A 15,346-nucleotide genomic window follows, 5' to 3' on the forward strand; every position below is an offset into this window, starting at 1 on the left:
TTTTAGTAATCAGTGAAATAAAATGGACAGGAATGGGTGAATTTAATTCAGATGACCATTTTATCTATTAGTATCTACTATTATCTACTACTACTACTGTGGTCAAGAATCTCTTAGAAGATATGGAGTAGCCAACAAAAGAGTCCAAAATTCAGTACTTGGGTGCAGTCTCAAAAATGATAGAATGATTTCGGTTTGTTTCCAAGGCAAACCATTCAACATCACAGTAATCCAAGTCTATGCCCCACAGAAGAAGAGGAAGAAGAATGGTTCTGTGAAGACCTACAAGACCTTCTAGAACTAACACCAAAGAGAAGATTTCCTTTTCATCATAGGAGACTGGAATGCAAAAGCAGGAAGTCAAGAGATACCTGGAGTGACAGGCAAGTTTGGCCTTAGAGTACAAAATGAAGCAGGGCAAAGACTAACAGAATTTTGCCAAGAGAACACACTGGTCATAGCAAACACCCTCTTCCAACAACACAAGAGAAGACTCTACACATGGACATCACCAGATGGTCAGTACCGAAATCAGACTGGTCATATTCTTTGCAGCCAAAGATGGAGAAGCTCTATACAGTCAACAAAAACAAGACCAGGAGCTGACTGTGGCTGAGATCATGACCTCCTTATTGCAAAACTCAGATTTAAATTGAAGAAGGTAGGGAAAACCATCCAGGTATGACCCAAAATCAAATCCCTTATGATTATATATTAGAAGTGACAAATAGATTCAAGGGATTAGATCTGATAGAATGCCTGAAGAACTATGGACAGAGGTTTGTAACACTGTACAGGAGGTGTTGGCCAAAACCATCCCCAAGAGAAATAAATGCAACAGGGCAAAATGGTTGCCTGAGGAGGCTTTACAAACAGCTGAGAAAAGAAGAGAAATGAAAGGCAAAGGAGAAGAGGAAAGATAAACCCATTTGAATGCAGAGTTCCAAAGAATAATAAGGAGAGATGAGAAAGCCTTAAGTGATCAATGCAAAGAAATAGGGGAAAACAACAGAATGGAAAAGACTAGAGATCTCTTCAAGAAAATTAGAGGTACCAAGGGAACATTTCATGCAAAGATGGGCACAATAAAGGACAGAAACAGTATGGACTTAACAGAAGCAGAAGATATCAAGAAGATGTGGCAAGAATACACAAAAGAACTATACGAAAAAGGTCTTAATGACTCAAGATAACCACGATGGTATGATCACTCACCTAGAGTCAGAAATTCTGGAGTCCAAAGTCAAGTGGGCCTTAGGAAGCATTACTATGAACAAAGCTAGTGGAAGTGATGAAATTCCACCTGAGCTATTTCAAATCCTAAAAGATGAGGCTATTAAAGTGCTGCACTCAATATGCCAGTAAATTTGGAAAACTCAGCAGTGGCCACAGGACTGGAAAAGGTCAGTTTTCATTCCAATCCCAAAGAAGGGCAATGCCAAAGAATGTTTAAACTACTGTACAATTGTGCTCATTTCACATGCTAGCAAGGTAATGCTCAAAATCCTTTAAGCTAGACTTCAATAGTATGTGAACCGAGAACTTCCAGATGTACAAGCTGGATTTAGAAAAGGCAGAGGAACCAGAGATCAAATTGCCAACATCCACTGGATCATAGAAAAAGCAAGGAAATTCCAGAAAAACATCTGCTTCATTGACTATGCTAAAGCCTTTGACTGTGTGGATCACAACAAACTGTAGAAAATTCTGAAAGAGATGGGAATACCAGACCATCTGACCTGCCTCTTGAGAAACCTGTATGCAGATCAAGAAGCAACAGTTAGAACTGGACATAGAACAGTGGACTGGTTCGAAATTGGAAAGGCTGTATATTGTCACCTTGCTTATTTAACTTATATGCAGAGTACAGCATGTAAAATACCAGGCTTGATGAAATCACAAGCTGGGATCAAGATTTCAGGGAGAAATATCAATAACCTCAGATATACAGATGACACCACCCTAATGGCAGAAAGTGAAGAAGAACTAAAGAGCCTTTTGATGAAGGTGAAATAGGAAGAGTGGAAAAGCTGGCTTAAAACTTAACATTCAAAAAACTAAGATCATGGAATCTGGTCCCATCACTTTTTGGCAAATAGACGGGTAAACAACAGAAACAGTGAGAGACTTTATTTTCTTGGGCTCCAAAATCATGGCGGATGGTGACTACAGCCATGAAATTAAAATACACTTGCTCCTTGCAAGAAAAGCTATCATAAACCTAGACAGTGTATTAAAAAGCAAGAGACATCACTTTGCTGACAAAGGTCTGTCTAGCCAAGTGAAGTGAAGTCGCTCAGTTGTATCCAACTCTTTGTGACCCCATGGACTGTAGCCCACCAGGCTCCTCCATCCATGGAATTTTCTAGGCAAGAGTACTGGAGTGGGTTGCCATTTCCTTCTCCAGGGGATCTTCCTGACCCAGGGATCGAAGCCGGGTATCCCACATTGCAGGCAGATGCTTTACTGTCTGAGCCACTAGCTAAAGCAATGGTTTTTTCCAGTAGTCATGTACAGATGTGAGAGTTGGACCATAAAGAAGGCTGAGCGCCGATGAATTGATGCTTTCGAATTGTGGTGGAGAAGACTCTTGAGAGTCCCTTGGACAGCAAGGAGATCAAAATAGTCAATCCTAAGGAAATCAGTCCTGAATATTCATTGGAAGGACTGACGCTGAAGCTGAAGCTCCAATAATTTAGCCACATGATGCAAAGAGCCGACTCACTGGAAAAAACCCTGATGCTGGGAAAGATTGAGGGCAGAAGAAGGGGGTGACAGAGGATGAGATGGTTGGATAGCATCAATGACTCAATGGACATGAGTTTGAGCAAACCCCAAGAGAGAGTGAAGGACAGGGAAGCCTGGCGTGCTTCAGTCCATGGTGTTGCAAAGAGTCAGATATGACTGAGGGTCTGAACAACAACAACAATAACAACAACTTTGCTATACAGCAGGAATACAACACTGTAATTCAACTGTACTTCAATAAAAAATAAATAAACAAAACAAAACAAATAAAATGGGCCTAACATAAGCTCAGCAGTTTAGCCCACTACCAATGCTCATGCCCAGGTAATCAGCAGCACTCTTCTCCACTAAAACCAGGGCTCCTTGGAAACAGGCCAGTATCATATCATATCTTGGGATTGGGAACAACGGGAACAGATCTGAAATGCCTGTTGCCAAACAGCAAGAATGACTCTACAGGTATCAGGAACTCTGCTACATGGGAGAGGAAGGGACTGCAGAACTCTCTCCCCAGATGAGCTGTGATACTCTGTGCTTCGAAACTTAAGAGAAGGGAAAATCACCGTGGAAGCAACATGAGTCTGTGAAATCCCTTTTGTTCATGATGTTCTACAAAAGGAAAATTAATATAAAGTGTAGAGAAAGGAACTTTTCATAGCAAAGAAAGATGAGAATAATAAGATATGTTATAATTTGTTATTGACCTTTAAAACTGAAAAGCATTCCTATATAAGGCCATGTAGTTTCTTTTACAGAGTGTTAATTACATGTCTGTTTTCTGTGATTTCTGTGGTGAGTAGGAAAAAATAACAAAAGGAACTATAAGTCAAGTCAGGCAGGACTTGCGGGCCCTTGGAAGGACTGCTTGGCACTGGTGGTCATACAACAAGCAGGTGAAAAGAGAGGCAGAGATGCACTGGCATCGTGATCACACACAACTAACAAGGAGATGACAGCAGTGTGTTTGTAACATCATCAACTGCTCACACAACCCGAAGAGGAAAACCAAGAGCTCAAACTCATCTCCTAAGATGTGAAGTCTCTACCTGGTCCGACAAAGAATGATAAAGTGTCAATAAGGGATATGCACATTTTTAACAGTACTAAAGATAGGTCAACACACCCCAATGATAAGGGGTCCTGAGTTTGAATCACCTTGAAGCCACCTAGTCCTATACCATAAAGCAAGAATGTGTCCCTCCAAGAGTCAGCATCCTGTAGGCTTTGCTGCTCAGAAAAGGTATTCCTTATCCTCTGGATATGAAAGATCAGTGCAACTGTCTGGAAAATGTCACAATGACATTTAGGTTAACTCTAAGAAAACACTGAAATCAATGAAACAATGGCCTTTCAAAGATCTTAAAAACCAAGAACACAATGAAGATATAAACTAAACCCAAGATACTTAATATTTTAGAATAAGTTAAAGTGTAAATGTATTATTAAATCTTGACATGCTGTATATGTTTTATCTGTTGTTTAAGATGGATGATCAAAAGGAATTAGCCATTCTAAATTTGTAGTAGAATTTAAATAGTTTAGGGAAATTTTATCAACCAAATCTAGAGTCAGTGTTTAAATGCTCAAGGAGAAATGGTTTTCAAACCATTCTGAATGACTTTTTGGATACACACAGCAGACACAGCCGCCCCACTCCCATGCTCTGGATACTCACCAATTCCTGACATGCCTTTATGACTTTTCACCTGGGGGGCTTCCTCTGCCCACCGGAGCCAGTTGGCTTTGCCCAGGACAGGCCAGAATTGCCACAACCTCCTGAAGCAGGCCTCAACCAACTACTGATGGGAGTTAGTGGACAAATACCCCAGCTTTCAGACCTTCTGGTAAGGATATCTCAGAGGCTAGTGCGCGCCATCTCCCCTGGACACCCAGGGCAAGTGAGCAGCAGCCATCCCCAGTGGCAGTCTCAGTAAGGTCGTCAGTAGAGGCCTTCACGCTTTCCCTGACTCATTTCTCCTCTCCCCACTGGGGCTTTCAGGGATCACCTCCTAACTAAACTATCAGACTCACATCCACATCTCAGAGTCTGGGCAACCCAGATGAAGAGAAGAGAGGAGTTCACCAAATCAAAAGCACACAGATGTGTAAGGCTCTTCTCAAAGCACAGTCCCCCCTTGGGCATTTTCTAATTTCCCAGCAGGGGAGCCGGCTTGGAGCACAGCCAGCCGGGGGAGACGGAAGGGGGTGAACACGGTCTTGGGTAACCCTCTGCCTCTCCTGTCAGCATCTCCTTCCTGGAACCAGCCTCTCTCGGGACCCGTGACTTTCACCAGGTCACACGCTCTCTGACTCTCACTGTGGAGCTGTGATTCCTCCACAGGGAGCTGTGATCTCAGAGGACAGTCTTCGATACAGAAGTCTCCATTCATAAAGCTAGAGTTGGACTCAGGGGACAGGACAAATGTCCACTTACTCAGCTGTCAGGACAATGAGCCCGTTATGAGGGGCTTCTGCTTACGACTTTTATAGGCAGCCCCCCTGAAACAGAGGAAACAAAGACCCTGCTCGCACCCCTACAAACATGGTGGTTAAGTGCTCAGGCTTACTCACTTATAACTGTCACTTTGGGCGGGTTCCTTAAATCCCTGAACCTCAGTTTCTTTAGCTATAAAATGGAGGAAATATAATCTAACTCACCCCTCTTACTAAAGAAAAAATGATTGATTGCTTAGGCATGCCAGCCACTTTCTATGCACTCCCATCACATGGACACACACGTAGGTATAGTTATCATCCTCAGGTTCTAATTCGAAGAGACCTTTCCAGGGTCACCGAGCTAATAAGAATGTAGGGTTTAATCCTAGGCAAGCTTGATTCCACTCATGACTCTGTGGTATACAAAAGATACAGAAAGTAAAAGCGCCCAGCACACACTAGGAGCTTAATTACTGTCGTTACTTTCCTGTGTCCATACTTCGCCATTCTCTCCTGGGCTGGGGAAGGACTATAACAGGGACACAGACAAGGAGAGATTCACAGAGCCTTAAATGAAGAGGCTCAATGCCAAGTTCTTAATAAAAAGCCTTCAGAGAAAACAGAAGGCTTCCACTTCTATTAACACCTAAGCTCTTAAAGTTCTTTCAACTCCGTAATTTCCTTCCCTGGAACCTCCACAAAATTCCCAAAATGCCATTCAAAAGGCCATAAAGTCATGAATACTAAATATCATAGACGTTTTCAGTGAAATTAAGTCACCTCTGGGGCTTCCCTGGCGGCTCAGTGGTAAAGAACCTAGCTGCCAAGCAGAAGATGTGGGTTCAATCCCTGGGTCAAGAAGATCCCCTGGAGAAGGAAATGGCGACCCACTCCAAAATCCTTGTCTAGGCAATCCCATGGACAGAGGAGCTACAGTCCATGGGGTCACAAAGAGTAGCACACGACTTAGTGATTAAACAACAAGTCACCTCTAAAGCGTGTTGACTCGATGTCACAGAAGAGCACTGGGTGAGGAGTCTGTCTCTCAGCCTGGCTCTGGCACTGAACTGTGTAACCTTGAGAAAAGCTACTTGCCTTCCCTGTGCCTTTTTGTTGTTATTATTGAGAGAATAAACCTCATCTTGCCTTTCTTAAAGTTGCTGAGAAAATCGTGTGAGAGATGTATGTGAAAATACTTGGCAAATTATAAAGCACAACACAGATGTGGGGAGTTATCAGCATTCATCAGCAGCCTATCCAACTTGCTAAGAAAATTCCTGAATAAGAAAAATGGGAGCCAAAAAGCAGAGGTGAGTAACAAGGGAGGATAAGGAGACTCAGATGGTAAAGAAAAACTAGCTGTCAGAACCTCATTTTCAATGTTGGCAGTTAACCTTCAATCAATTTTATAAGGCCAGGAAATAGCCATATTTTTAATTAAGTGTCGGTGGTAGGCTCAGCAACATAAAATTTAATGGTAGGGAAGACACCAGCATGAAGAAACATAGCTTCTTACCTCTCCTTCTAAGAAAGATATCTTTTCTAAAAGCTGCAATATTAAGAGTTGTTTCTGCTGCACCTTCTTCTTTAGTGATTCAATCTAGAAAGAAACAAATTGGACATTGTTAATCAAAAATGCAGAACGGTACAACTTAATCAACTAGAAGAGAAGCTTTCATTTGGCTTTCATTCAAACAGAAACTACATATTGGTTCTTCTGTGTTCTGTACAACAGTATTAACATGAGGTGCTCCATGGAGAGGGGGGTTCTGTGCCCAGGTAAGCTTGGGACATCAAACATGGTTGTGGAGTTGTTTCATTAGGTTTATTTAGCCTAACATTTCTGCACTGATTTTACCGTGGAACCCTTAGCAAAACTTCACTGATGAGAAGTGTGGACGTAACTCTACATAAAAAATTTATTCAGCTTGAATTTATGCCACAGCCTGTATTTCCAACATTCAGCTCTGGTGGTCCTGTTTGTATATTCATATTCGTTCAACTAAGTGTCAAAAGTTTTGCTCTGGGGAAAAGGCCACCGCCACTGAAAGTAATAATGAAATTCGGAGGATTGAGGACTCCTGAGGCCTGGGGCAAGCAGGGAAGTGCTCTGAAAGACAGGGGCTTGAGCTGGGTTTTTGCCCTTTGTTTTTATACTATATCTATCTTGGAGTACCATTTGTTTTTCACTCACGAATCATGTCTCCATGGACAAATCGCAGGTTTCCTAAAAGCAGGAACCAGAGTGCTCTGTACCAGGCCATGTCTTGGACAATAGTGGGAACAGTGTGGGGGTTCAATAAATAACGTGATTTGGAAGAATGCACTAATTTTCCAACAATTTTTATATGAAATTTGAGCATCTGCAAAACCTCTTTTTAAAAATCCCTCTCTGTTCAAAATGACACAATTCCTATGGAAGGGACTCTAGTAATAACTAAAAGAAGTACAAGTGTACAATTACACTTAACCTTTGACCCAGCAATTCTATTTCGAGGAATAGATCCTATAGATACATTAGCCAAAATATGAAATGACTTGGACATAGGATTTTAGAAAACACACACACACAAAGACAGAACTCCATCAATAAGTGGCTGATAAACTATGGTACATCTTAACAATGGATTTCCTTGTAACCTTCGAGAAAAAGTGAAGATCTCTAAAACCCTGATCCAGTATATTGTAAGGAATGTATAGTGTGCTGGCTTTGGTGTAAAACTGCTGAAGACATATGAATGAATACTTGCAAAAAGAAACACTACAAAGATCAAACAAGTCTTAATATTTACCAAGAGGGAAAGGGAGGAAGGAAATTAGAAGGAAGAGACAGAAGAAAGACTTTTCTGATAATAACATTGTTATACAGGTTCAATCTTGGAAGCACATTTTATAGATTTAAAAAATAAAAACCAAAAAGGCAGGGGGAAAGTGAATCCTAAAATTTGAAAACAAGCTGAAATAAAGGAACTTAACTGTATATCAAATTGTTAAAAGAAGTAATTCAGGCACTGTTAAAACAAGGTAATTTGACTGGATAGTTTTAGTGGATATATTCTAAAGATAAAAAGAATTGCAAAAAGCCTCTCACACCCTGGGAAAATTTGGATAGTAATGTTAGTATTATATTTTGAAATTATTTGATAGATTGTATAATAACATTTGGAACCAAGGTCTTTAGTGTAAGAGTAAGAAATATGAGTATGAAATCAAAGAGGTAAAAAAAAAGTTTTGTTAGATTTGAAATGAAAGTATCAGCATGAATTCATAATTTTTGTTTGCTTTTTAAAATATATACTAGATAAGCCTGAGACACCTTATTCTACCTGAAAACAAATACATGAAGGGTCTCCCTTGGGTCAAAGACAAGACAATCTGTACATCAAAAAGAATGTAATTAAGTAAAACACATGGAATATATACATTTTGTTAAAACCCTGAGCATTTTATGATTCTTAAAAAAGAAAAAACAAAGCAGCAACAATTGGAAATGACAGTGGAACCAACTCCTTACTTAGAAACTTGAAGATGTAGAGAAAAGGATAAAGCATTTATCCGGCCTTACTTGCACAAACTGCATGTTGAGATTACTTTAAAAAGTCCCAGTTTATGAGGAAAGAAGTTTTACTTTACAGAAGAATTCCAGGTAATAAATGGAGAAGGAAAGAGAAAATTTGGAAATCACCATTGTGTGATACCTAGGAAATATTACTAACAGACTCAAGCAACTTTCATGGACAGATAAAATACTGAGGGGCAAAGCTGATGAGGAACCTGATAACTGTGTTGAGGGCTGTCACCACCTGAATCCACAGCCAGCCTCACCATCACTCAAAGTGGGATCACCAGACAATATGTGCCCCCAGAGCAGTACAAAATGAATCACCCAGGAAGTAGTCTTGCCTCCCCCGACTAAAAAAAGTTGAAACAGAATCTAATCAAGCTAATAAGGAGACAAAAAGTCAAATTCAGAATGTGGGAACATTTATAGGACAGCTGACTTAGTTCCTGCAGTAAGTCACTGGGTCGGGGTAAACTTGATTTGGGGGTGAGGGGAGTAAACGGAGCATGCTCTAGATCAAAAGGACTTTAGAAACCTAGCAACCAAGTATAGTGGACTTCTCTGTATGCTGATTGGGGCAAAGTACTATTAAAAGACTTTTTAAAGACATTTTGGAAAAGGTTATTACAGACCGATATCAAATGGGACCAAGAATTATCACTGATTTTGTTAGCTGTGAAATCTAACATGCAATAATAACTAATTATGATTACAGAAGGAAAAAGTGCACGTTTTAGAGATGCTAGTGAAACACGCAGAATGTCTGGGATTTGCCTTTTAAAATAATTGCACAAAGGAAAAAATAAAAGGAAAAGAAGGTGGAGATGAGGCAAATGTGGCCAAATCTTGCTGGCTGTTGAATCTAGGCAGTGACTCATTATTACCCTCTTTGTCCTGAGTGAATTAGACATTTTTTGTGATTAAATATTTTAAGTTCTACCTGGTATCAAAAAATATAATACTCCATCATGAAAAGCAAACCATTTATACAAAATAGAACACAAGAAATATACTTAAGGAAAAATGTTCAATGTTGATAAAAAAAAATTTTGATTAACAATTCAAAACAGTCACTAGTTATCCTTTCATATCTATTAAATTTGCCTGAAACTACGGACTGAAAACATTGGTGCTGGAAGGGCTGGGAGAGACGGCCATTCTCATGTGCTGCAGGTGGTGCTGTAAATTAGAATGACCCTTTGGGCAATTTAGCAATAAATATTAAGAGCCATAAAGCTGTTCATACCCTTTGACCTACTAATCCCACTCCTGGGAATTTATCCTAAGGATATAATTCAGCTGTAGGAACAGAGCTATATATACAAAGATGTTCTTACTCCTATTATTTATAATAGAGAGAAAATGGAAATAACCTTAATGTCCAGCACTGAAGGAAGTGGTAATAAATTATGGAATATCAATTTGATGGAATATATTACACAAACACTAAAAACAAATCTATTACAAAATGGAAAAGTGTTTACAAAAAGCCTCAAGGGATAGAAAAACAAGAGTTTACAACGATGAAAGTAGAAGCTGGAAGAGAAGTTAGATAAATGAAATCATTCTGCAGTTAGGGTAGGATTATGGGCAAAACAAAAGTTTGTTTTATTTACATTTCCTTCACTTTTTATAGGAAAATTTGCAGAAATTATCCTTATTGTGTCCCTTTTTCATTCCTTCTTATATTGTTAAAATTCTTAAAAGCTGACTTTTAAAGTCTTTAAACGATAGGCAAAATGTGTACTGAAGTGAACTAAAATATTCCAAAGTCAGGAGTAATATTTCATCAAATAGCACAAATGACTTCACACACGCACTAGTTGCACCATCTCTGAAGTAATCAGTGAATCAAGAGAAGTGAGAGGGTTAAGGATACCCTCATGAGCAGCTCATAGGAAGAGACCAAGATTTTCTGCTCACCTTTTCCTGAGATTTTAGTTTTTAAAAGAAATCAATGCAAAGCAGAGATATCATCTAGGGAAAGAGAGCTCAGGGGAGATTTCTGGGCTAATGTTAGTGTGAGGAGGTACCTTGCTCTGGAGGAAAAAATGGGTGTGGGAAGAATGTCAGAGATCTGAAGCTTCTGATGACGAGGCTCAAGGTTTTCAGCAACTGATGCTTCAAGAGGCAATTGTGCTCTTGCACTAAAAATGAAAGCCGTGCACACTCATTTGTTTTCATCCTTGAGCATTTCTCATCGAAGCATCCTGTACAGTGTATTCTGTGGTCAGAGTTGACGTGTTCAAACTAGGGACAAAGGATGCTTAGGCTGGCAGGGAGTGCATGGCAGGCCCTCATGCCCTACAAGGTGTGCCAACTTCTAATTTCAAGTTATTCCCCTACAGATGTCTGCTCCTGAAGCACACCCCATGCCTTCTCCCAAGTAAGTCATCCAGTTTCTAAAATAAGCAGACTCTCATGTGTCTGGATGGGACTTCCCCGATGGCTCAGTAGGTAAAGAATCTGCCCACAATGCAAGAGACACAGGAGACACAGGTTCCCTCCCTGGGTCAGGAAGATCCCCCAGAGAAGGAAATGGCAACCCACTCCAGTATTCTTGCCTGGAAAATCCCATGGATAGAGGAGCCTGCCGGGCTATAGTCCAGTGGGTTGCAAAGAGTTGGACATGACTGAGCAACTAAGCACGCATGCCCACATGTATCTGGGTTTGCTATTATTGTAGCTAACATATGACTCCCAAGCCTTTGGTTCTTTTCCATCATCTAAATCACACTTTTTTGTGAAAAATGCTGTTATTTCTGACTGCCAACTTCAAAGAGTCTTGACATATTGTCTCCTATATCTTACTCCTATAATAACATAAACTCTCAAAAATCAGCTACTACTATGTTTTTACTGGTATTTCTTCCTCCCTAGACTGTCAGCTTCTTGAGAGTAAAGGCCTTGATCAGCTTCATATTCTCAGACACTGAATGAATGAATCAAAGAATCTGTCCATCCATTATCCACCCTGTAGACTTCAGAAACAAAATTGTTTGGAACAGACTCTGGGAGGACCAGAGGAACCAAGACAGACGTGCTAAATACATAACCTCCAAAGCACCCCCCAGAATTGGGGGCATCCCCAAATCCAGGGAACCATGCAGGCAGTATGCAAGTGAAATCCATTTGGCACATTTGCTCTCACTTCTTGACTCGTATCAGTTTGTAAATTTGACCATTAAGAGGTTTCTGTACTTCACAAAGCTGCATTTAAATCTAGCTGTCACCAGGTGGTGGTAAATGACCCAAGTTACCAGGCTCGAGTCAAACTATTAAGAAACAAGAAATTAGATGAAGTCTGGAAAATAAGTGCTTCTATCTTACTTACCCAAGAATGCCATCTTGTAGTTACATTTAAATATCAAACAGCAGAGGGACTTCCCTGATGATCCAGGTGAAGAATCCACCTTCCAATACAAGGAAGATGGGTTCAATCCCTGGTTGGGGAACTAAGATCCCACATGCCACAAAGCAACTAAGCCCATGGGTCACAGCTACTCAGCCCAGGTGCCTCAACTAGAGATCCCACAAGCCACAACTAGAGAGAAGCTCCCATACCACAGTGAAGATCCTGAGTACCTCGACTAAGACCTGACACAGCCAGAAATCAATTAATTAATCTAAAAAATCAAACAGTAAACCCTCTTATAGAACAAAGGGGAGAAACCCATCTTGGTAAAATCTAGAACCAAAACCCATCTTGGTAAAATCTAGAACCTTTTACTTGATGCTAACTCACTGAACTGACGTCTAATTTTGTCTTCATTAGCAAGTTTTTTTTTTTAATTTTTGTAATTCAAACTGAATATATGTCTTGTAGCCTAACTGATCATGCAGGAACAGGCCAGTTTGATATTTAAGGCGGGTTTAGGGAGTCATCTAGTTTCTAAAATGGTAACAGCTTTTCTTCTTTAGCCACAATTGAGTTACCTGGATAGATGGCTGGAGCCAAGCAATCCCTTTCAACTATAGCCATACACCGGAGTCACCTGGACCAAGTCCACTTCTAGGCTCTACTTCAGAGACGGTCTCTTACTCAAAAACCCTCCCAAGCTTCTAAGGGGGTGGGACAAATTAGGAGCTTGGGATTCACACACACACACACTACTGTATATAAAACAGATAACCAACAAGGACCTACTGTATAGCACAGGGAACTATCCTCAACATCTTGTAATAACCTATAATAGAAAAGAATTGGTTATGTATAACCAAATCACTTTGCCGTACACCTGACTCTAACACAACATTGTAAATAAACTACACTTCAATAAAAGAAAACAGTAACAAAACAGAACAACCCTCCCAAGTGGTCTAATGTTCCAGTTCCCTAGTGTGGACAAGAGATGCTTCTGCTGTGGTCCCACTTTATCGCCCCAGTTTCCTTTCATGCCATCTTTGGCCCACAGCGAACCCTACGAAGAAGCCACTCCATCCTCTGAGTGTGCTGTGAACACAGTGGGACCTCTGCCCCAGCTGGCGCCTTCACCAGGCATGGCCTCCCACCCTCCATGCCCTTCTCCACCAGGATATCTGCTGGCAGGGGTACTCCACATTCACTTCCCGGGCTAGCTCTTGCCAAGTCCTCCAGGCTGCCTTCACATCTGTCTCTGCTCATTTCAGCCCTTTGAGGAAACCCCTCGCAGGAACCATCACTGCCACTACCACAGTCTGTTTAGATCTTCCCCTTGCACCAGACAGCAAGCCCACGCAGAACAGATGTTTAGTGTATCGATTATCTTATATGAAAGAGCAGTCCTCTTAGGAGGTGAAATCACTGCTATCCATCCACACATTTTTATAAACTGCTTTGGAAACAGATTCCTATAGTGAAAGGATCCCTCCCAATTTCTTTCAAAAAGGACCTTGTATGTCAACCATACTAAAATGAAATTATACAAAAACTCAGTAAGGTCTTCTTATGGATTCACAACAACCCCCGGAGGTTGCAAGGCTTGTCGGCTTCCTGGAATTTTTTCACATTGGTGACAGACACGAAAGACACGGGTCATTTCGTGTTAGATGTCAGAATGTGATATAGCCTATAATTAAAAGGATGTGAATAGTACCCGACTGTGCAAGACTCATGAAATATAACTCAGTACGGAGGTTGGTGATGTGGAGAGAAATGAATGAATATAAGAAATAGAGCAGCAAGTAAGTACCAAATACTAGATAGCACTTGATACTTTTTCTTTAAGAGATTATGCTTTAGGGCGTTTTCTCTTACCAGCTGGAAAATGATAATATACATGTATCTGCAAATGCCTTTAATAAAACAGAAGATACACTGAAACGGGGCATGATATAGAAGGTACATTAAAACTGACTGTCACAGTGAATTAAACTGTTTAAAATCTTGTAAGAGTAAGGAAATTAGATTTTTTAAATCCAAACTAAGTTTATGATATTATTGTTTATTTTCTCTGAAATTTGTTTTGTTTTCATTCTAATTTTAAGACTAGCCAAGGAAAGTAAACCAAGCACTTTTACTCAAAATCAGTGTGATGGTTGGTATTTGTGTGTGTGCTTATCATGAAACTCAACACATTAATAAAAAGTTTCCAAACCTCTATTACCAGTACCTCTTTCTGTTACTCTTTCTAATGGACTCATAAAGCCATTAAGATGAATGGTATAGAACCCTACTTTGACATGAAAGATGCTAAAAATAAAGCAAGTTATAAAACAAATAAATAAAAAGACTTTCTACTTTAAACCACCTTGGTAAAGAAAGAAGTCATTTTCCCATTGAAAATATACCAAAAATGGATACCTGCCAATCAAAGCCTCTAATCAAAATGAGAGAATCGGAGTTCTGAATTCTAGGTCAAAGAGAAGCAATAGGATACTTGAATATGAGTCTTTCTCGACTTTTCATGGGAAATGCATGCTGCTCAATTATTTGAAAATTTGACAGAAAAATAGACTAATGATCCCTATTATTGTTACCCACATTGAACCCCCAGTTACCCAGAGACCCAGTGGACTGACTGGGTTACAGCTGGCACAGGACAGGCAAGAATTTTCTAGAACTCACCTGGGGTTTTTATCACCTCCCCTTGCTCCCTCTTGTCCTAACCCAGCCTAGTTTTCAGCTCAACATGCTGTGATCTGGCAAACAGTTTTCTCCTTTTCTCTCAACAAAATAGGAATCATGCCTGATGCCCAAACACCTCACCATGAAAACTGAGAACAATTGATATCTAATACTCTTCCTCTGAAAAGGTTTATTTTTGTTGTTGTTATAGTTTCTCTTTTTCTATTTTATAAGTGCTGTAACAGTGTAATTTCATAGTTATATATTTTTTAAAGGGCATTCCCTTTGGTAAAAACCACCACAGAAAGAATTTAAAAGTAAGATTACCTTCTTTTCTTAAAAAATGATACAACACAGGGGCCTATGACAAGATGAGGCTCTGCCCTGCACTAATGCAGCATGAAAGGACAGTTTAAAAAGGACAAGGAAAATGGTACATTATCTCATTTTGGGGGGAGTGGAGGGATGAGTTAAGGCCACAACAAAAGGAAACTGAAAAATTGCTAAATGAAGCTCTGAGTGGGGAAAATGAAAAATCAATGAAGGAATGGAGG

At 40.1% G+C, this 15,346-nt stretch overlaps 1 protein-coding gene across 1 annotated transcript in view; it reads right to left on the reverse strand.

Annotated features, from left to right (window-relative positions):
• The window catches only part of MYZAP (myocardial zonula adherens protein), a 115,291-nt gene that overhangs the window by 34,700 nt on the left and 65,245 nt on the right, over positions 1–15,346 (reverse strand). Inside the window, exon 11 of the mRNA XM_069596394.1 lies at positions 6,701–6,784. Within this exon, the coding sequence (XP_069452495.1) occupies positions 6,701–6,784 (84 nt within the window). The remainder of the gene's footprint in view (positions 1–6,700; positions 6,785–15,346) is intronic.

Source organism: Ovis canadensis, chromosome 7 (assembly GCF_042477335.2).
Source record: "Ovis canadensis isolate MfBH-ARS-UI-01 breed Bighorn chromosome 7, ARS-UI_OviCan_v2, whole genome shotgun sequence".
In the NCBI taxonomy this organism is placed as follows: domain Eukaryota; kingdom Metazoa; phylum Chordata; class Mammalia; order Artiodactyla; family Bovidae; genus Ovis; species Ovis canadensis.